This window comes from Microcaecilia unicolor, chromosome 6, assembly GCF_901765095.1.
Source record: "Microcaecilia unicolor chromosome 6, aMicUni1.1, whole genome shotgun sequence".
Classification (NCBI taxonomy): Eukaryota; Metazoa; Chordata; class Amphibia; order Gymnophiona; family Siphonopidae; genus Microcaecilia; species Microcaecilia unicolor.
In genome coordinates, this window is record NC_044036.1 from 327,069,708 (window position 1) to 327,092,157 (window position 22,450).

Sequence of the window (22,450 nt, forward strand, 5' to 3'; positions counted from 1 at the left end):
AGGAAAGTGCAAAGATCTAATGATTAACTTTAAAACACACAGTTATCCGTTTCCATAATCAGAAAAGCTTACAAAACAGATTCTTTTGTAGTAATCAAGATTTCCTAAAATGAAAATTCACTGGTATGTTTTGTGATCAGGGACATAACCAGAACTTGATTTTTTTTTTTAAGATGTAAGGGGGCCAAGCATTTCCTCTCAGTCACCAACCCCCCCCCCCCCCCAACACAATCACCCAGGTCCCGACAGGAGCGGGAGAGAGACAGACCCCAGTGCCAGGCCCTCCTTAGAGGCTAAGGAGCAGACACGGTTAAAATCGGGGCCCCTGGTTTGGCTGGCAGGGTCCCCAAGCCCCACCAGAAGCCTGCCCCACCTCCGCTCACATCACACATGCTCGGTGTTGATGAAACTGAGCATGCGCAAGGTGAGGAGAAGCAGCCGCACTGGGCAGGCAATACAGCGGAGAACAACACTGGAGGGAAGGCTGCTGCTGACAGAGCTTGGGAACCCCCATCAGTCAAGGTATGTAGAGGTGGAGTTGAAGTGGGGGTCAGGGAGATGGGGCAAAATGTCCCCCCCCCCAATCTGGCCTAGCTACGTGGCATCTGGGGAGTGGGCAGCAGTAGCTGCAGTGGCGTCCTGGGAGGGTGGTGTCTTGAAGAGGGTTTCAGCATCCTGGGGGGCGGTGTCAAGGAGGGCTGTGGCAGCGGCAGTCCTGCCCCGGGCCCGGCTCAGTCTCTCGGCGGCCCTGAACACTGAAAAGTTACCGCCAACTGCGGAGCTGCACTGGAGAGAGTTCAGGGCTTATTTGAAGAGGTCTTCAGCTAGCGGGGATTGGGAATCCCTGCCAGCTGCAGCAAGAGTACACCACTGTTGGGTGGGCCCTTGCCCTCCTGGGCCTATCCATGGCTAGGCTGCCTGCTGCTAACAGTTGCTGTAGTACTTGGCATCATGCCACAGAGAGCTTTCTTCAGGAGATCAAGAAGTGCAACATGTATAGGCAACCTTGCAAGAGTGCTTGAAAATTACTGTCATCAAGTCTGTGGCTCCCATACAATGGGAAATATTTCTTTATTTTTTTCTGATGATACATTTTCTTGGTCTCTGACTGCATTTCTTGTTATTTAAGGATCTTCGCCCTCTCCGCAGAATAATTATTTGGAACCGACACCTCTACAATTAATGCTATTCTGATGTTTTTCTTCTTCACCATGATGTCTGGTGGGGGGTTTTTCCCAAATTTTTTTTTTTTTTGCAACAACCTTTTTGTTCCATGGAATGGGAACATTCCAGGTGATCATAACTTCTACATCTTCTATAATTCTTTTGGGGCTGTGACTCCAATGCTTTTTGTGGTATACCGCTGGTGTAAGGTTTACAAAGCTTTCAACGGATAAGATTTGAGGCCTTCCGCTTGTTGGAATACTGGTTCAAATTTAATGATAGAGATGGATTCTGGACATTTACTTTCGTACTTCAATACTTCTTGCACATTTATATCTGCTGAAACTGTTAAGTGGGTTAGGAGGCTATCAAACATATAAACGGCAAGTGACCGACTCACCTGCAAATGCGCAGTAGAGACGTCCCTCTCTGTCCCATCCTCGCGTCAAGACGTGATGACGTCAGAGGGCGGAACAGAGAGGGAAACGGAGTCGGAGTCACTATCGGACGCTGCCGCCTGGAAATGAACATCGCACGCACCAACCTCCACCCCGCCGCTTCCGCCCTCCTCCGTATCGGGCCCCCTGCACTGACCTGACACCTCTCACCTCCGTGTGGAAGTGCTGCAGGCAGCAGCAGAGTGATCTGCTGCTGCCTGCAGCGCTTTCACACGGAGGTGAGAGGCACTGTCAGGTCAGTGCAGGGGGCCCGGCACGGAAGGAGGAGGGAGCGGTGGCGAGGAGGGTAGCTGGAAATCTCGCCCGTTTTAACGGGCTTAAAGGCTAGTAATAGTAGATTCTAGATGTATAATTTCTATGAGGACCCTGAGCTGCATATATACATTGCCTTGAGTGAATTCCTGCAAAAAGGCGGTAAATAAATCCTAATAAATCAATCATAATATTGTATATTTAAAAGGTGAAATCTCAAAAACCTCAAGGGTAGGTAAACAAATCTTATGAGACCAGCGCAACCCTTAATTAGAGTCCAATACTATCACAGATTTCTGTGTGTACCTGGAAAAATGGGAAGTCACAAAAAACACCAGAGAAAAAGTGACTGCCCCAAAAAAATACAGTCGCACACACATACAAACCCAGAAATCTGTGATAGTACTGGACTCTAATTATGGGTTGAGCTGGCCTCGTAAGGTTTGTTTACCTAGCCTTGGAATTTTTGAGGTTTCATTCTTTAAATATACAATATTATAAGGTCACGTGATGCTAGGCGAGGGGAAGGTCGCCGCTTGAGAGAGCTCCAAGACCCCTCGTAAAACAACATCCCCTAGCGCTGACCACAGCGGCAGAGAGCCCACAAAATCGAGCTGGAAAAGCGTGGGAAACTCCCTTGGTGCAAACGACGGCGAGTAAACAGCGATTCGGGTCGGAATGGCCACAAAAATCAGCCGGAAAGACAGCACAAGGAGCCGCACGGGTGAAAACAAAATGGCGGAGGTCGGCGCGTCGAGCGAGGCGGTGAGTTCCGCCTGGGCGGCAGAGATAGCCGCGGAGGTTTCCGCTTTGCTGGAGGCATCTGTCGACAAAAAACTACAGAAAATCTCAGATCAAATAGTGCAAATGGACGGCAAATTAGAAAGCTTACGCACAGATTTGACTGGGTTTCAGCAGAGACTGTCGGACGTGGAAGATCAGTGCCAGCAGAGAGATAAGAAACAAGAACAAATGAGGGAGCAATTGAATAAACTGGAAGCCAAAATAGAAGATCTCGAAAACAGATCGCGCCGGAACAACCTCAGACTGGTGGGGCTCCCGGAGTCAATACGCGAGGTAGAGTTGAGGGACTTTCTCGAAACATGGCTGCCTAAGGTCCTGAACCTACCAGAATTGGAGAAGGAGTTCAAAATTGAGCGAGCGCACCGGTTGGGCCGTGCGGGACAGAACTTGGAAAGACCTCGTGTGATAATATGTAAAATCCTCAACTACACTCACAAGCAAGAAATATTGCGGGCATGGAGAGGGAGAGGCAAGGTGCAGTACGAGGCCCGCAATGTCCTATGTTTTCAAGACTTCTCAACAGCAGTAGCAGCCCAGCGCAGGCAATTTGTAGAAGTGTGCAAGAGCCTGCATGAAAAGAGAGCGAATTTCGCTCTAATGTACCCTGCCAAACTAAGAGTTCAGTATAAGGGCAAACAACACCTTTTCAGTTCACATGTGGAAGCCCTGCATTTTGCCAACAAAATGGAGCAGAGACCGGAGGAAGGGAGTGAGGCCGCAAGGAACAACAGCCCAGGAGATTAGGGATAAGGCGGTGATAAAGGCTTGATTGGAGTAAGCCCGGACACTAAATCTCTGCTAAGCTGACAGGACTGTAAGGTCTGTGCAGAAAGGTAGAATGCTTGAATAACTGCAGGTATTATCTAGGCCTTAGCAGGGACATACACCGTAGATTTTTGTATTAAAGGCTGTGTCTAAGTTCACATAGAAAGGATGTAAATCTAAGGCTAATACTATGTATAAGAAAATGCAGGTCTGCATAAAAGTTAGAAGTTTATAATTAACAAAGGGTGAAATATAACATTTGGGGGTCAGCGCTGGGGGGAAAAGGGGGGGGCGTGACTCGTTCTCTAGCGAGAACAACAGGACAGGAAAGAAGGAAGACAGAGGAGGGGGGAGGGAGGGTTAAGGGGCAGATGGGGAAGGGGAAAGGGGAACTACGGAAAGGAGCAATGAGTGTAAAGGGTTTTTTTTTTTTTTTTATTATTATTGGTTTGGACAGCCGTACATGGATACAATTGCAGGTCAAAGAAAGGAGGGTGCCCTGGGGCTGGGGGGGTGCTCTTCAGAATACGAAAGTTATCAGATATAGTAATGATTGTAAAACAAGAAGATGACCCCAATTAGGTTAATATCCTGGAATGTGGGGGGGATCTCCTCTCCGGTGAAACGTTCTAAAGTACTGCAGGCGCTGCAGAGACACAGAGCTGACATGGCATTCCTTCAGGAGACCCATCTCTCAACTACAGAGCATAAAAAATTTCAGAAGGGCTGGGTAGAACAGGCAGTAGGATCACCAGCACAAGGGAAAAAAGGAGGAGTGTTGATACTAATAAGGAGGGGCCTGCAAATGCGAACAAAAAGAATAAGACGAGATGAGGAAGGCCGAATAGTGATAATGGAAATAGAAATAGGCACGACTTCATATATTCTGTGTAACATATACGCACCCAATGTGTATGACAAGAAATTCTATAGCAAATTATTGGAACTGCTGGGCCCCTATCAGGGGGGCAATGTAATACTCGGAGGGGACTTTAATATGGTGTTGGACCCTGAAATGGATAGAAGTGGTACACTGGGACTACTGCATAGATTTCAATCAAGGGGTGTGCCTTTCCTCTGCTCCGCCCTCAACCTGATAGATGTGTGGAGGATATTACACCCTTCGCAGAGGGACTATACACATACCTCTAGGGCGCACTTGACCCAGTCCCGTATAGACTACTTTCTCATATCCCCAACATTGTTTTCCCAAGTGCCAAAAGCAGAGATAGGCCCATGCGAGATATCGGATCACGCGATGGTATGGTTTGAATTACAAGTTACGGGAAGGGGGCATGGGAGGGGAGGATGGAGATTTCCGTTTGAATTGTATAGAGACCCAAATTTCAAGCCCTTTATCAGTGAAAAATGGCAGGACTTCCAGCAATTTAACGAGGGCCATAGGCAGGAGGTGGCACTATACTGGGAAACAGCCAAAGCTGTAATGAGGGGGGAGGTGATAGCCTACAGAGCCAGAGCTAGGAGACTGAGGGATAAAGAGATTCTCCGCTTGGAAAGGGAGGTTCGGACAAGAAGGAAGAGACTAGGGGAGGAAGTAACGGACGAGAACAAGAAGGAACTGCTCATAACTCAGAAAAACCTAAACGAGCTCCTCCATCAAAGAGCACAAAAAACGCAAATGTACTATAAATATCAATTATTTCAATACGGAAATAAAGCAGGTACACTTTTAGGCAGGTTAGTGCAAGGGAAGAAAGGGCCCTCAAGGATCTTGCAAGTGAAGGATGGAGGAGGGAACCTTATAAAAGAAACTGGAGGTATTATAGGGAGGTTTAGGGACTATTTTAGGGCCCTATATGTAAAACCTACTGATATTATAGAAGACAGTAACCTATATTTAATAAACCAAAATTTGCCCAAGATTACTGAGGTGCAGAGGGAGACTTTGAACAAACCTATTGAGGAAGGGGAATTGATGCTGGCCTTACAACAAAGTGATTTGCACAAAGCGCCAGGGCCAGACGGGTTTAGTGTAGCATTTTACAAGATCCTACAAGAACAGGTTACACCTCCTCTGCTAGATTTATATAATCACATGATCACAACTGGGACAACGCCAGACTCCATTAACATAGCAAAAATCATACTATTACGAAAGCCAGGGAAGGATGATACTGACGTAAGTTCATATAGACCAATCTCCCTTTTAAATAGTGATCTAAAACTATATGCAAAGATCCTAGCCAATCGACTGGCAAAGCTTTTGCCTGGGTTAATAGCATCCCCTCAAGCTGGGTTTGTGCGAGGGAGAACAGTGGCAAAAAATGTGCGGGCCCTGTTGGCATCCTTGGAGACAGTGGATAGACAGAAAAGGCCTTCTCTGGTGGTCAGTTTTGATGCAGAGAAGGCCTTTGATAAGGTGGTGTGGGGCTTTCTGTTTGCGGTGCTGACAAAGATGGGCATTGAAGGGGCTTTCCAGGACGCGATAGGAGCACTATATGTAAACCCTCAGGCATATTTATGGATCAATGGGGAACAATCGCCCTTGTTTCCGATAGAGAGGGGCACGAGACAGGGGTGTCCTCTCTCGCCCCTGCTATTTGTCTTGGCCTTAGACCCGCTGATTAGGGAAATTATGGACCATCCAGAAATAGAGGGGGTAAAATGGGGACCTGAAGGGTTTAAGATATCCGCATTTGCGGACGACCTGTTGGTTCATTTAACGCAACCAAAGAGCTCATTGGAGGCCCTATTAGAACTCTTTAGGGAATATGGGGATTTCGCCGGCTTTAAAATAAATTTTTCAAAATCATTAGCACTGGCCACAGATAATAAGGTAAGGCAGCTGTGGGGAACAGAGTTCCCGCTGCGATGGGCATCAGAGTCACTTAAATACTTGGGAGTACAGATTCCTAAAAAAACATCGGAAATACATCTGATGAATATTGGTCATAGGATTGCAGCTTTGAAGGATCGATTAGACGGATGGGGAGCCCTGCCACTTAATCTGCATGGGAGAGTGCATCTATTTCGTATGGTGGAATTTCCACGATGGTTATATCTATTTCAGGTACTCCCTATACGATTACGGGCTAAAGACATAAATCAAATCGGTAAATATGTCAGGAAATTTATCTGGAGAGGAGCAAAGCCAAAACTCCCCTTGAAGTTAATGATGGGGTCATGGAGAGAGGGAGGCATTGGGCTACCAAACCTCCGCCGTTACAATCAGGCAAGTTTACTAAGGCACCTGGGTGATTGGTTACTAGACAGGCAAGACTACACTCCCCGTAACTTGGAGCAGGAATGTTTTAAACCATACCATTTATATTTCATGTTACAATGCCCAAGCCGACAACTCCCGCCATGGGCAAGCAATAGCATATTGGTAAGACCTCTGAGACAAATGTGGAGAGAGTTAAATGAGATCTGGGGGCTAGCAGCGGATGGGACAGACCTTCTACCGCTGCAGGGCAACCCACAGTTTTTACCAGGTACGGAGAACAAAGTAATATGTAGGTGGGCAATGATGGGGATCACCAGATTAGAACATGTACTGGATTCTAAGGGACGACTATTGGAGCTTGGAGCCTTGGGGGTGGGTATAACTCAAAGCCATCAATTTGCGTATTACCAGATAGCACATTATGTCAGATCTCTAGAACAAGGGAAATTGAGTAGTGGGCATGGGCGCCAGATAAGGGCATTCTTTAGTTCTATACGAGGGGAGCGTTTATCGGTCTCTGGTTTACAAAAAGCATTGGGAGAGACGAACAGGAGTAAAGATACAGGCTATATTCTAGGGAAATGGGCCCAAGATCTAAAGCGTCCAAACCTGAAACTAGACTTTCAGAAACTATCTGCTAGGATTCCCACCATATCGAGAAATGCGGCTATGAGGGAATGTCAATACAGGATCTTACATAGGGCTTACATGTCCAAGCAGCAACTATCCAAATTCGGAGGAGGAGCTGATCCTTTGTGCACTAAGTGTGGGCAGAGGGAAGGCACATTATATCATTACCTTTGGGAGTGTTACAAGATCCAGAATTATTGGAGGCAAATTGTGGGATTTTTAGAGCGGATATTAAAGAATAAGATTCCACTTACTCCGCAGGGTCTCCTTTTGGATCAGTATGAGCTCTTTGTCTCGCACAGGGGGGGAACCCGGCAATTCATCAGGAAAGCCAGCCTGGTAGGCAAGAAACTGATCATGCAGGCCTGGGTACACTCTGATCCGCCGGAGTATTGGCATTGGAGAAATAGATTGTATGAATTACTGTTGATGGAGAGAAGAGAGGTGGGATCCTCCCCCAAGGGGAAGAAGGCATTCTTGAGGATCTGGGAACCCTATATCCAGTCCCTGGCACCCAGGGCGAGGAGTTATATTCTGAATCGACTATAAGCGGCTATGTCCTCCTTTTTTTTTTTTTTTTTTTTTATTTGGCATCAAGTCGTATCATAAGGTTGTAACAGAGTTTTCTTTAATATGCTGTAGTGCTGTATAAGCACTAGAGGAACATTGTTTGCTTCGCAGGATCACCAAGAAAATCTGTTGATCTTTATAATTATAAGGACGGGAGGGTGGGGGGAGGGGGGGGTCTAGGGATAAAAGAAGAAAATGAGTTGAAGTATGCGGAAGGATCACAAGTGTCCGTGGTATCAGAAAGGCCATCTGTCGAACATTAAGTAACAGGTTTCATACAATGAGACAATGAATAGATGAAACTTAATGACTTTCAAAGGAGACAAGATATGTGATCGTATATAACATGTTTATTGAGAATTCAACATTTGTAGCATATATTGTGTTTTTCAAATGTCATTGGTTCTTTGTTGTATTCTTTATACACTTCAATAAAAAAGATTTAAAATAAAAATACCATAAATAAGTAAATAAATATACACTTTTAACGTTGAGCACCTGATTCTCAAAGTGGACATATTCCAAACACTATAATGAAAATAAAATGATTTTTTCTACCAAAAAAAAAAAAAAAAAAAAAAAATATACAATATTATGGTTGAATGCAGCTCGAGTTCCACTAGACTGATTTTTAACAAATTATATATGATTGATATTTTTTTTAATTGCTTTCTTTTTTTTTTTTTGGTGTGTAATCTCTATGAGGTCCATTCCTCCTTGGTGTGGAGGAAGGAAGATATAATTTTGGCATTCACCGATTCTTATAAATTACTTCAAGGATATGGAGTTTTCTGGTTCATGTATTCACTCTCTGTTGTATAAAACTTTTGCTCACTTTCAATTCAAGAAAGTGGTTCTAGAACACTGGAGGTTCCCCACACCCAATCTGATTTACAGGATCTCCACAAGAAAAACCCATGAGATAAACTGGGGTCTTCAGCGCCTGCCAAATGTATCTGGATACTCTGAAAGCCACAGTGACTGTAGGGTCAGCACAGTAGGTCTAGAAATCACTGTTCTTGGAGGGAAACTCTTCAAAACTGTTATATGGCCCTTTGTCACCAAATCATTAAACTGTTCCATCATTCTGAGTAATTTCATTCATTCCATAACCTGTTTGGAGTTTCTAAGAGCGTCTCCTCCTTTAAGTGCATGTAGGAATAATAGTCAGAACTGTTTCAGCAATAGAGAAAACGAACACTTTAAAAGTGGGGATCGGTTCTTTAAACGCTGCACCCCTTTAATTCCTCCACGGCACTTAGAGGACAGATGAGAAATACGACCAAATACGGAAGCAGCAGGACATTTTGAGCACTCTCATTAGCAATTATTCTGCCATTCCTCCAAAAAGCCCTCCACGCATGCAAAGTTTTCCAATTTCGAGATCTAATACTTCTTGTAACCACTCACTGACTGTGCTCTTCTGTCCTGTCAGTGCGGGACGATCCTGCTGTATCCGTCTTTTACCTTAACCTACTCCCCCCCCTCCCCCCTCCAAAACAGCCGGTTTCAAAGAACGGATTCGGCAGCAACCGAATGCGCTGGCCGAAAAGCTCGTGGCAAGAGTTGCCGGACGCTGCGCGCGTGTCCCAGTTTCCCGGACTCCACCACGCGCCACTGAGCCGCCCGCTGGAGCTCCCGAGCGCTGCGCATGCCCCAGCCCCAGGATTCCGTCTCTCCCTCCGCCACGCGCCACTGACTGACCTGTCCGCGCGCCTGCTGCAGCCCCTGGAGGCGCTGCCGCAGCTCGCGCCCGTAGTTCCGCGCTGCTTCGATGCTTTCCTTGGCTTCCTGCAGCAGTGTTTCCGCTTCTTTTTCCATCCCCCGCATGGAGCCGTCCGCTAGCCCAGCTTCCGAAACGGGACACCCGCCTGGCCTCTCTGCTACAAGACCCGCCCTCCCGGTCACTGGCGGCGGAGGCGGAAGAGCTGCGCCTTCACAGGATCTCGCCTCGCTGCAGACGGCTGGAACGTTAGCAGCGTTCACTGACACGAGGCAATCCGTGCCCTGCCTGAGGCTGTCTGCAAAAGCTGCTAAAAAAATCAGGGAAATTGAGCAAGACTACGAGGAGGATGCATGCATCTCTTTTCTGCAGAGCTTCTGAAGATGCGTCTGTTGTGCCGTTAACTCCAGGACAGTTAGGCAAAGATAAGTTCACTAGCTTGTTGGAAAACTTCCTAATAAGGGAAAGGAACGGATTTTGCGCACGCCTCTTTGAGTAGCAGCTCAGGTACCTTATATTCAGGTGTTGACAAAATGGGCCAGAGTACTTAAAGAACAAGTTAGTCCTTTACACGCATCTAAGGTCCTCTCAAGGATCATCACTATTTGTACCCTCACCCAGTGGCGTAGGAAGGGGGGGGGGGCGGTGGGGGGGTCCGCCCGGGTACACGCCGCTGGGGGGGGGGGGGGTGTCGGCTCCGCGGGTTCACTGCTTTCTCTACCCCGGAACAGGTTACTTCCTGTTCCGGGGCAGAGAGAGCAGAGAACCCGCGGAGCCGACGCAGCTCCCAGCGACGTGCACTCGGGGCGGAGCGGCCCTCCCACCCTCTTTGGTAAGAATGTGCTCCGAGGGGGGGTGGGTGCGTGCTGCACCGGGGGGGGGGGGGGGGGGGGGTGCGCAGTGGCAAACCGCCCCGGGTGTTAGCCGCCCTCACTACGGCAGTGGCGTACCAAGGGGGGGTCGGTCCACCCCGGGTGCACGCCGCTGGGGGGGTGCTGCGGCGCGCGCCTGTTGCCCTGTCTCAGTCCGAGAAAGTTCGCAATTCGTATGTGTTCACTACTCCCTCTGAGTCTGCCCCGGAACAGGTTACTTCCTGTTCCGGGGCAGACTCAGAGGGAGCAGTGAACACATGCAAATTGCGAACTTTCTCGGAGACAGGGCAACAGGCGCGCGCCGCAGCACCCCCCCCCCCCCAGCGGCATGCACCCGGGGGGGTGTCATTTCGCCGGGGGGGGGGGAAGAGGTGTCATTTCGCCGGGGGGGGGCACATCGGCGATCTGCCCCGGGTGTCAGCTAGGGTCGGAACGCCACTGCACTACGGCACTGCCCTCACCCAGGGTAATGCTTGGATATTTCACTTATATATACTACCTGCTACCACATTTGCTTATTTCCGATCTGACGAAGAAGGGCAACCTTCGAAAGCTAATCAAGAAATGTATTAAGTTATGTCCAATAAAAAAGGTATCATCTTATTTTCTTTTCCATGTTTTATTTTGATTGATTTCTATTGATAACCTTAAGAGTGGACTACACGGCTACCACACCTCTCTACCCTCACCCAGAAACGTAGCCAGGTTGAGGTGGGGAGGAGGGAGCAGAAAGCGGACTGCTGACGGTGCCAGCGCCTATTTTTCATGCAACAGATTGCGTGAAAAATAGGCGACAGTGCTGTCAGAAGTCTGTTTGGGGAGCAGTCGCTCCCCTGGTGACCCACCTAGCTACGCCTCTGCTCTCATCAAAAGAAATTGTACGATGTGATGCCTGCCAGGGAGCCTTCTCAGGAGTAACTGCAACACTCTGGAATTTACGCACACAGGAGCGCTTCTGCAAATAATGTGCCCCTGCCCGCTCATGCTGCTGCCACCTCACCCAGTTCAGTATCTCTCCTGTCTTTCCCTCCTCCCCTCAACAGTGCTCCTGCAGGCTACTGGCAGTATCAAAAAAGAAGCAAGCTGCCTTTGGCTGTAGAGAATGACATGGGGACGGGTAACCGCGGGGATAGGGACGGGGACAGACCTCGCGGGGACAGATCCCACGAGGATGGGTTGGAGATGGGGGACGGAGCCCACAGGGCTTTGTCCCCATGTCATTTTCTACTTTGAAGCCTATGAATGAACTGGACTGTTATTTATGTTTAAGTGATGCCTACAAAGATATTTTGATTTTTTGGAAAAAAAAAAAAACAAGCAAACATACTGGCCACAACTAGCAAAATTTGCATGGGGGATCCTGTACATCCTGCCACCAGCACATCTTCTAAGAAGACAACTTCTAGTCCAGAAAGGACTGTGGAAGACAGGAGAGCTAGACTGAATCCTGAGATTGTTGATGACTTCTTATTTATCCACAGTTTAAACAAAAAAAAAAGGAACAGTGCCTTATAGGGTATATTTTTCTCCTCTAGGACATATAGAACGGGTTGTATTTTATACCCCTGGCCATTTTAACAGTGTGAATTAAGATTCCTTGGTGCAGTAGAAATCACCTATTGTTGGGGTTGGAAGGGTAGAAGGTTGTGGTGAGAAGGAGGATTATCATAGCTGCTCATTGTTATTATTGTTCTCTGTTTGTAATTTACATAGTAACATAGTAGATGACGGCAGAAAAAGACCTGCACGGTCCATCCAGTCTGCCCAAGATAAACTCATGTGTATACCTTACCTTGATTTGTACCTGTCTTTCTCAGGGCACAGACCGTACAAGTCTAACCAGCAGTTTTTCCTGCCTCCCAACCACCTGTCCCACCTTCCATCACCGGCTCTGGCACAGACCGTATAAAAGTGTGCCCTCCCCTATCCTCGCCTCCCAACCACCAACCCCTCTTCCCCCCACCTGCTCTGCCACCCAATTGTAGCTAAGCTTCTGAGGATCCATTCCTTCTGAAGCTTAGCTACAATTGGCGTAATTTATACACAACAGTTGCACAGCAAATTGTTCCTTTTTATACTTTAATAAAAAAGATTTAAATATAAAATCATAAGTGTTCAAGGCTTCTGCAGATGAGGACAGAACCCACGGGGCGGGAACGGAGACAGGGCATGCGAGGACAGAACCTGCGGGGAGGGGGTGGGGACGGAAACAAAATCTGCGGGGATGGAGACAAACTTTGTCCCCGTGTCATTCTCTATTTGGCTGGCTTCCAAAGTAGTATTTCCTCTGCTAGTGTCCTGCCTGTGCAGACACAGGAAGTTGTGTCAGAGGAGGCGGGACAAAGCAGAGGAAACACTTTGGATGCCAGACAGAGACAAGTTGCTTTCTTTTTGTTGCTGCCAGTAGCCTGCGGCATCACTGCCAAGAGGAGGAGGGACCAGAGCTGAGAGAGAAGGGAAGGCTGAAGCTGAGCATGCTCGCCTTTCACTGCTGCTGGGACCCGAGGTAAGATGAGTTTTAAATTCAGGGCGGCAGGAAGGCGAGGATGGAGGACTGTTGAGGGAGAAGAGGGCAGGCAGGTCGGGCGGGCGGGTTAAAATATTGGAGATGCTCCAGCACCCACGGAGTCGGTGCCTATGCTTCACTCAATGTGCAATTAAACTCTGGAATCATTGCCAGAGAATGTGGTAGAAGCAGTTAGCTTAGTAGGTTTTAAAAAACGTTTAGATAACTTTCTAAAAGAAAAGTCAATAAGCCATTATTAAGATGGATGGGGGAATCCGCTGCTTATTTCTAGAATACTGCCTAACAATTTACGGCCTCACTCAGTATCAAACAAAATTACAAAAACTGCTAACAGAGTGTGTTCAACAAGTCAGCTATATAGTATTACGTGAGGTAGAGTCTCATATGCACTGACACGGCTGTTTTCATTTCACTCTGAGGTGAATCACTTGCTCGTGTTCTCTTCTTAATCATAGACTCATCCCCCACCTCCTAATATATTCGCTATTTAAATTATGTGTCAATTCACTTCTAGCAATTCAAAATCTTGACCATAGCCATTCTTATAACTATGCACACAGCACTTAACTTATTTACATTGGTGTACTCTTGCACCCCGACAGGTCCCCGTTTCGTAGCACTTTCTCACGGGGGAGTATCACCACATCTGTCAAAAAAATAAAAAAGAACAGCATAGGTTCTATTCTTATGACTACCGCTCGCTGCCTCATTGCATTTTACAAAACAAGCTCCCAGCTTACCAAGTTCTTTACCACAGCGTCTGTGTGTGCCTCATCTCTCTCATTGCAAAATGGCGCGCTCTTTTCACTCACTCAGTACCGGAAACAGCTGACTCACGTTTCCGTTGCTAATAAACACTTGATCTCTGATTTCACTTTGCTTCTTTTATTATTTGTTATATTAAACTGAATGCACGTTATTTGTATTCGGCATTCGTATTCAGCTGAATAATATTTTTCATTATTCATATTCAGCCGAATAGTAAAACATTCTGAACAGCTCTAGAACAGTGCAGAGAGCTTATCAGAAAGGGGTTTGTTAAAAATCCTGAGAAGAGAAGACGGAATTACTTGATAGACATATTGAACATAAGAACAGCCATACTGGGTCAAACCAATGGTCCATCTAGCCCAATATCCTGCTTCCAATAGTGGCCAATCTAGGTCACGAGTACCTAGCAGAAACCCAAATAGTAGCAAGGTTCCATGTAGAACCCCAAAAAGCAGCAACATTCCATTCAGAATCCCAAATAGTAGCAACATTCCATGTAGAACAAATGCTTATCCTACCACACCTACACTACTGTAATGTCCTATTTCTCGGCATTAAGAGCAAATATCAAAGAAAACTACAGATCATACAGAACACTGCAGCAAGATTATAATTTACAAACTGAATAAATATACTAGTGTTTAATCTTACCTTACAAGACTACACTAGTTACCAATAGCTGAAAGAACTAAGTTCAAGGTCACTTGCCTAATCTTTCAGATTCTTCAAAGTACCACCTCAGAACTGCTGATTAACATCTCTTCCATCTATACTGTCCACTCCAACAGACTGAAAGAGCAACTGATTTTAGCCACCCCGTTTCACAAAGGAATCCGATCAAAGAAGACCTATAACTTGCTCTTCTCGGTATCAGGGATTGCAATATGGAACTCACTCCCTACGGCTATTAGATCAGAGAACAATTACCTCAGTTCCTGGGAAAAAAATTAAAAACTTTCTTCTTTCCAATGTCCAATACATAACAATCACCGATCTTGATCCCCTAACAAACTCTAGAATTATTATACATAACACAACTACATGACAACCACCAATCATGGTTCCCCTAACGAACTCTAGAAACACCAGACATCAGTCTGATAATAGTCACAACTTTAATGCCATACTTCCATAGTACTCAACCAATGCCCTACTTATAATATTGTTCCAATAATGATGTAAACCGCACTGAACCCTAAATAGGGGATATTAACAGTATAGAAGACATAAATTGAATTGAACTCCAAAGAGTAACAAGATTCCATTCAGAATCCCAAATAGTAGCAATATTCCATGCTACCAATCCCAGGGTAAGCAGTGGCTTCCCCACGTCTATTTAAATACTGAAATACAGAATTAGGGTTATAAAGTAGATGATCATTGATCACATGTTCCTCATTTCTATAGGACAGTGGAGGAGTGGCCTGGTAGTTAGGGTGGTGGACTTTGGTCCTGAGGAACTGAGTTCAGTTCCCACTTCCCACTCCTTGTGACTCTGGGCAAGTCACTTAACCCTCCATTGCCCCATGTAAGCCACATTGAGCCTGCCATGAGTGGGAAAGCACAGGGTACAAATGTAACAAAAATAAATTATTAATTTGCAGCAGGGGAGGTTTAAGTTTATTTATTTAAGTTAAAACATTAGGAAACATGACCTGTATGGTCGTTCAATTGGTCAATTACTGTGGTAGAAGCTGTGTGCTAAGTCCTTCGGCATGCAGCTCTACTGTGTTGCTTTCTGTACCAGCCCACATGTAGTACAGTAACTTGGGTTTAGCCAGGTAAAGTGGACTCTGCTTGGGGGGCAGGGAGATCAGCTTTTCTCAAATGCAGCCTCAGATGAAGTAAACTAAAGTTAGCTGAATATTTGGAGTAAAAACATAAATTAGAGCTAGCGGACTGCACCCCTGAGACAATAGGAGGTCTCTCTCATATGACTAAGTGTTAGTGTAACCCTTTGCTATATTGGAGCCCCCTGGGTGGGAGGAGTCATGAGTCCATCTAACACTTGAGAGTGCCCTGTGGAATCTCAGCGTAGGGGTGGAACTGATAATTATTATATAAGGGAGGACAATATTATAGAATTTGTCCTTGGTTACCTGCATTTGAGAACTTCTAAACCCCTGCTAAGTGACCTAGTGGAAAAGAGAGAGAGAGAGAGAGGGTACCTGCTGAGCCAATCATGACATTGAAGTGGAATCAGGGTCATTGCTGTTAATCTCCTTAGCCAACAGAGGAGCTGACCTGCGGGCTGAGATTGGGGAGTCTTGCTGGTTATCAATAGAAATCAAACAAAATTAAACATGGAAAAGAAAATAAGATGATACCTTTTTTATTGGACATAACTTAATACATTTCTTGATTAGCTTTCGAAGGTTGCCCTTCTTGGTCAGATCGGAAATAAGCAAATGTGGTAGCAGATAGTATATATAAGAGAAACATCAAAGCATTACTTTGACAGTCTGACAGAGTGGGAGGGTGGGGGTATGCATGGGGACATCAAAGCATTTCATTAATATTCTAACAGAATGGGTGTTGGTAGGTGAGAGGAGGGTGATAAACAGAGAAATACAACTTTATAGTTTATAATGGGTTAGAAAACCCAGATCCTTGCTGCAAACCGGGTTTAAGGGTAGGATGCTGTCTGCCCGCGGCTAGTGATTTCTTTGGTTTGGACAGTTAATGCTGGATCCAAATCTCCTACATCGGAGAAATTAATGTGAGGTACCATCTGGCTACAGGGCAGGCAAATGGGGTTTTGCACATGTGCATATCCCAAGAAGGAAAAGTTATCTATTCTTGTGACTCTATAAGACCAAGCTTGAGATGCCATCAAAACTGTATGCTTGCTGGGGACTATCATGTCAACAGTTACTTGGTTTTAATTTGTTAAATAAAGTTCAGTTGATTTTCTGAGTCTCATAACACGTGGTTCCTGGGCTGGATTCGGAGAGAACCTGAAGTGAGCAGTGTGCACACCCAGTCTCCAAAACGCCAAGGTCAGCTCTGGGAGGAAAAACTAGAGAGCCTAACCCGGTTAACACACTAGGAAGGAGCGTGAACGCTTGACAGGTTTGTTGGAACTTCTTCAGTGGGTGGGGTTCAGTTCAGACATTTCCCCAAAGCCCATGGAGATCATTTCAAGAGCTCCGCTGGGGATAACAAGCACGCCTGGCCCAAGAAGCAAAACACACAAGTTTGTCTCCTTTAGCCTCCCGTCCGACTCCTTGCGTCACCGCTGTCGGGCGCTTCCCCCGCGTCCCTCACGTCACAACAAACTACCACAGAGAGCGCGCGGCGCCCCTCCCCCTCCGCTCTGGCGCGAAAACCCAACTGACAACCAACCGACGGCTTCTGTCGGTTTCTAGGCCGAGGAGCGGGAACGGTTCCTGCGACGCTCTTATATAGTTTTCGCGTCCCCACCCCGGCCTCGACGGTGTTTTAATGTATTTTTATAGTCCATATCTTGGTTATTTTTTTTTTAACAGGGCGGGTTATTGTTTGTTTCTTGTAATTCTTCTGTAGCTGAGAGAAAAAGGAGCCCGGTCTTGTTCCCAAAATGAAAGCAAAGTAACCCCGGATATATTGTGCTTGGCTTCATCGCGCGGGGCATGAGGGCGGCCGCGCTCCCCAGGGTGCTGTAAGCTGCGGATATGGTCGGGATCCTGGCCATGGCCGCTGTCGTGGAGGACTACGAGGTGCAGGTGAGGCTGCTCTCGCTTCTGTCTTCTTGAGCTGGTTCACTTTTGATCATTATTATTGTTGTGGTTGAGGGAGGGGAAGCAGGAGAGAGCAATCTTTCTGACTAGGCTGTTTGCTTCCTTTTATCATTTGCCTCTAGTGTTTTTAGCCATTAAAGTACACATTGTTGTAGGTTGTTCATCTCCCCCTCAGGAAAGCAATCTTGTGTTCCATCAGGTTGAACGGTGCATGTGGAAGTGGATCGTTGGCAAGCTCGTCAGCCCGAGTTTCAATGTACTTGAGAGATTTGGAGGCAAATAGACTTACAAAGTTACGTAGGTGACTTTTAGGCATATTTTCAAAGCACTTAGCCTTCCAAAGTTCCATAGGTTTCTATGCAACTTTGCAAGTCTAAGTGCTTTGAAAATGAGCCTCTGTGTAACTTGATAAGTCATAGGGCTTTGAAAATGAGCACCTTTATCAATCTACTTAAAGGTGCTATTTAGCAAGCATGCCCCCCCCCCCCCCCCCAAGACCTAGAGTGGGATAAGAATCTCAATAAATCAAGCCCTAGTTGGTAGTTAAAACAAAGAGACATCTAAATCCTGATGTACCAATCGTTTTTCGTATATAACTATCTTTTTCTTATGCATGCAACAGGGTAAAACCATAACTAGGGTCCCTTTTTCTATTGTGCACAAACAAATGAGTATGCCTGTCATATCCATTAGCATACCCTTGTAAAAGGACTCCCTAAAGTAATTTCTTTCTCTCAATATGGAAACTGTGTTTATAGTCTATCAAAGCTGCTGCTCCTTTTCCTCCTTAGTCTTGATCATAATAAATGTTGGTGCCCAAATATTTTTAAAAATTATTAGGAAAAAAACTATCTTGGTCTAGGACCAGAAGAAATTCTTAAGTACAGTGCAGCATTTAATAAGATTTACTATACTTCCTTTTAAAGTAAACAACAAAGTGGTTTTCAGCAACTAATTAAAAATGAAATCACTGCATCTCAAGTTTTATAACTTTATCTTGAATGTAAACTGCATTCTGAAAAAGCCTTGTGGTATATCAAATGTTAATAAACATAATAAACAAAAAATAAATATCAGGATGCTTATATGGAGTCTCCGATTCACTAAGCTTTCCTCCTCCCCCCCCCCCCAATAGATGTTGAATGAGAATAAAGCCTTAATGAATCAGGTCCTCAGTAACTCCTTATCCCAATAATCATATTTAGTTTTCTGTTTTGATGTCAACTAAATAATTTTCCATCTTCTTTAATTCAGCTACATAGATATTTATATTTCTTGGTTTGTGTCAAGTTTTGTCCTTCAGCAAATATTGTTAACATTAAAATTGATTTTGCTGATCAGCATGAATTTATAGTAGCAATAAATAGGTAAGGCATTATGTAAAAGAAGCTTGAACATTGTATTTTTCTATATTTTATTGTTGTCATCTGGCTCTAATTTTTTGTACAGGAAGCCATTCTATTCAGCCTTATTAACATATTTTATCTTTCATGCAGCCATGCAAGAGATTACGCAGAGAGGAAGAGCCCCCAGCAAAAACGATCACAAACTATTTTTCACCATTAGCAAAAGCAGTGGATAAAGTGTTCTCACCACCAAGATCGAGCAGTATTCGGGATTATTTTAAAACAACTCCTCCCACTAATAAGGATTTGTCTTCAAATGCTGCTAAAAACAGTAAAAGCAGACAAATTAGTCATTCTTCAGCTAATAATGGCACAGAGCCTAAAACGCCAGTGACACCTTTATCTCAGACAGCATCAAAATGCAAGAGAAGAGGCAAGAGAGTCAATTTGCAAAGGCGTTTAAGTGGTCTACAGCACTCAGAAACTGAATCGCTTGTTCAGGTTATTAGTGACAATGAGAGTAATGAAGATTTGGAGTCAAGGACAGACATTGTGAATACTGGCTTCCTGGGAAGTGACACTGCAGCTTTACTTGCTCAGATTTGTTTTGAAAATGAGGAATTACAAGAATCTAGCACTACCATATCAACCACTATCACCTGTTTAAATCCAGCAAACAAAATGTGTACTGAGCCACAGAAATCTATAAATGACTGCAAAAGGAAATTTGTGAGTGGTAAGAATTTGCCTCAAACTGTCTCCTTGAGAAAGCAAATAAATGAAGAATGTGAGATAGATTCTAAGGAAAAACACTTCACGTCTGCTGTGATAAATGAAAGCAAGAGCACTATAAGTGATTCGTGTCTTGATGTGAGTATAGATGAAGCATCGTTTTTAAATGACAGTGTGGTAACTGTATCATTTGAGGACTTTTTGAAAAGCCAAGGAGAAAGCAACAGTGATAAGCCCCGGGAAGCAAAGGCATCAACCCTTAATAACTCTGTTATAATCAATGAAGCTGAGCAAAGCACTAGTGTTGGTGGGTCAGAAACTATTCATGCCACTTCACCACTGATGCTTAACACAGTAACTGTTCTAGCACAAGTTCATTCATCTCCACCTAAATCTGTCACTGTTTTGAAACGAAGAAAGACCCCGAAAAGAATAGCCTCAATCTTTTTGAAGAAAAAATATAGTGAGGCAGATAATTGTGCCCAGGCCTCTGAAACTGAGCAGACAGAGCAAACAGTACAGAAAAGAAAATCAAATGTTGTAATTGAAGAGGAAGAATTGGAGTTGGCTGTACTGGAAGACGGGTCTGAATTTGTGAAAACAAGATGCACTACAGAGGAAAGGCAACAGTTTATGAAAGCCTTTAAGCAACCAACTTCAGAAGCAACCAAAAGTGGAACTAAGAAAGCATCTGGCAAGCTTAAAGGTTTGAAAAATAAACGATCTAAAGAGATAAAAGACATGGAAATAAATGCAAATGATACAAATAAAAAAACACCATCAAAATCTATTAAAGCTGAAAAGCAGAATATCAAGAGAAAAAGAATGTCAGAGGGTAAATTAAAAAAATTAAAGAAAAAACAGAAGAAAATAGTTGAAACTAACGAAGGAAACTTTGATAATTCTGCCATTGAAAAGGGTCAAAGCAAAAGACATGAAATGAAAACCCAGATTAACACAGATGACCTAAATGGCATAGAAACCCAACAAGTTCAAAAGGCAAATCAAAATAGTGCTTTAAGAAGGAGTGCAAGGCAACAGAAAACTGAAATACCCAAATGTAATACTGTGAAAAAAACTGTTTCTGAAAACAGGCCAGATAATGATCCATTACAGGTTTCCTCACCAAAAGTTAACCGTACACCTATAAGTAAAAACAGCTTCTATAAGGCTGAAATGATAATGATATCATCTGAAAGCAACAGTCCAATTAGGTAAATACAAACAAAACTTTGGTTCTGTGTTGGTTTCTAAAATTTGACTAGCCTTTTGTATAATTGATAACCTAGGGGTAAATTTTATTACCAGGTGCCTATAAAAATAATCTTGGAAGATATTTTTTTAATGCCTGTTATATAAAGGCTGCCACTCAGCATTAAGGCAAGATAAATCTTTAAAAAATGGATTATTATAAATAGTTGTTATTATCAATTAGAAACTAGAAAAAGAACCGGTGAAGAGCTTGATGTTATCTGAAATCGCTATATCCCAAATGGATAGCGATTAACATCACTGAGGTTCTGGGACAAATTTATGATTTGATTTTGAAGTATCTGTATTAGGAGCTGTGTCCTTTTGGAAAAAGAACCTTATTATATTAAAGATCTAAAAGTATTGTTATATAAAGGCAACATACAGTTTGTGTATGTGCCTTTGTGCAATAGGATCATAGAAAAACCTTTAGTAGCATAAACATGCTCCTGCTCAGAGGCAGATGTAGCTTTCTGTGTGTACTTAGTGAGGGTTGGTGCATATTTTATAAAATGTCAACCTTGTAACTCTGCCTTTGTGCTGGCCGGACCACACACACAAAAAATAAAGTATGCATTCACAATGCACAACTTTATAACAACCATTTTCTATGAAAAATGCTTTACAAAATTACATTGACATGCTTACAGCCATAGAGACTTTAGCAGAGCTCTTGCTTTAGTCTTTCAGAGCTGTAAAACCTGGATTTGAGTCTGTTTAGTTGTAAGTAAAATTAAAATACAGAGGATAGTAGCCACTAAGGACCATTCATTGTCAGCTTTCCAAACTAGTTCAGATGAGTGGGTTGTGCCCGCCTGCCAGCGGATGGAGACATACTACTAAGGCTCTGATATTGCTATATAAGGGGTCCTGTACATGCCTGAACCAGCCAGTATCCTTAGTCTCCAGCAGATAGTAGGTAGGTCCTGTGCATCCCGGTACTGATGTGGGAAGACTGATTTGATATTCCCTTTTGGACAAGCATAAAAAAGAGAAGAAAAAGAGAGTGCACTAATTTAAATAGGAAAGAAAAATCTCAAGGAGAAAACGGAGCCTCTCTGTTTATGACCTAGTGTGCTGGGTACGGTAGAGCCGTTGCTTTGCTGTGCCTGGACCCCCCTTCCTCTTCACAGTCTGGGAGAGGTTCCTGAGTGCCCTCCCCAGTTGCTGGCAAACAAAGCAAACCCCCCTCCCCTCCAACAACAACAAAAAAAGAGGCAAACTTTCTCAGCTGGCACAAGCTGGATCCTAGAGAGTGGGTCCTATTTCAATATCAATTTATTGTTTGTATCTGCCATATCCCCTAGAAGGGTTCACTGTGGTGCACAGTAAACTATCCTTGGCAATTTCATATTTTTACATTAGACATTTAACGAACATTACAAGGCCTTTTGGCAGATAGTGAATAATTTGGGGTCTGCTGGGGATGGACATGAAGGCAGTCAGGTTTTTCAGTTGCAGACAAGAGAGAATGTCAGAGGGTGTTGATGCCCGTTGATAGGATGCACCATTGAGAGGATAGATTCTCATCCGGGACGCGTGATTCCGGTAACACTGGACTGGCCCAAGCGCACATGGTACAGAGATCTCATCCCATTGAAGGTCGGTGAAAACCCTAGCTCTTCCCATCTCGAAGGGACTTCTGAGTCAGGGTCCAGTATTCACGTAGAACATAGAAT

At 44.6% G+C, this 22,450-nt stretch overlaps 2 protein-coding genes across 3 annotated transcripts in view; one reads left to right on the forward strand and one right to left on the reverse strand.

The window, feature by feature from the left end:
• The window catches only part of CRLF3 (cytokine receptor like factor 3), a 72,991-nt gene extending 62,844 nt beyond the window's left edge, over positions 1-10,147 (reverse strand). The window contains exon 1 of the mRNA XM_030208394.1: positions 9,535-10,147. Coding sequence (XP_030064254.1) covers positions 9,535-9,660 — 126 coding nt within the window. The 5' untranslated portion in view covers positions 9,661-10,147. The remainder of the gene's footprint in view (positions 1-9,534) is intronic.
• A 7,013-nt stretch (positions 10,148-17,160) lies between these two features.
• The window catches only part of ATAD5 (ATPase family AAA domain containing 5), a 170,835-nt gene continuing 165,545 nt past the window's right edge, over positions 17,161-22,450 (forward strand). For both annotated transcript variants that reach the window (XM_030208396.1, XM_030208395.1), the window contains exons 1-2: positions 17,161-17,427; positions 18,939-20,734. In XM_030208396.1, coding sequence (XP_030064256.1) covers positions 17,377-17,427; positions 18,939-20,734 — 1,847 coding nt within the window. In that variant the 5' untranslated portion in view covers positions 17,161-17,376. The remainder of the gene's footprint in view (positions 17,428-18,938; positions 20,735-22,450) is intronic.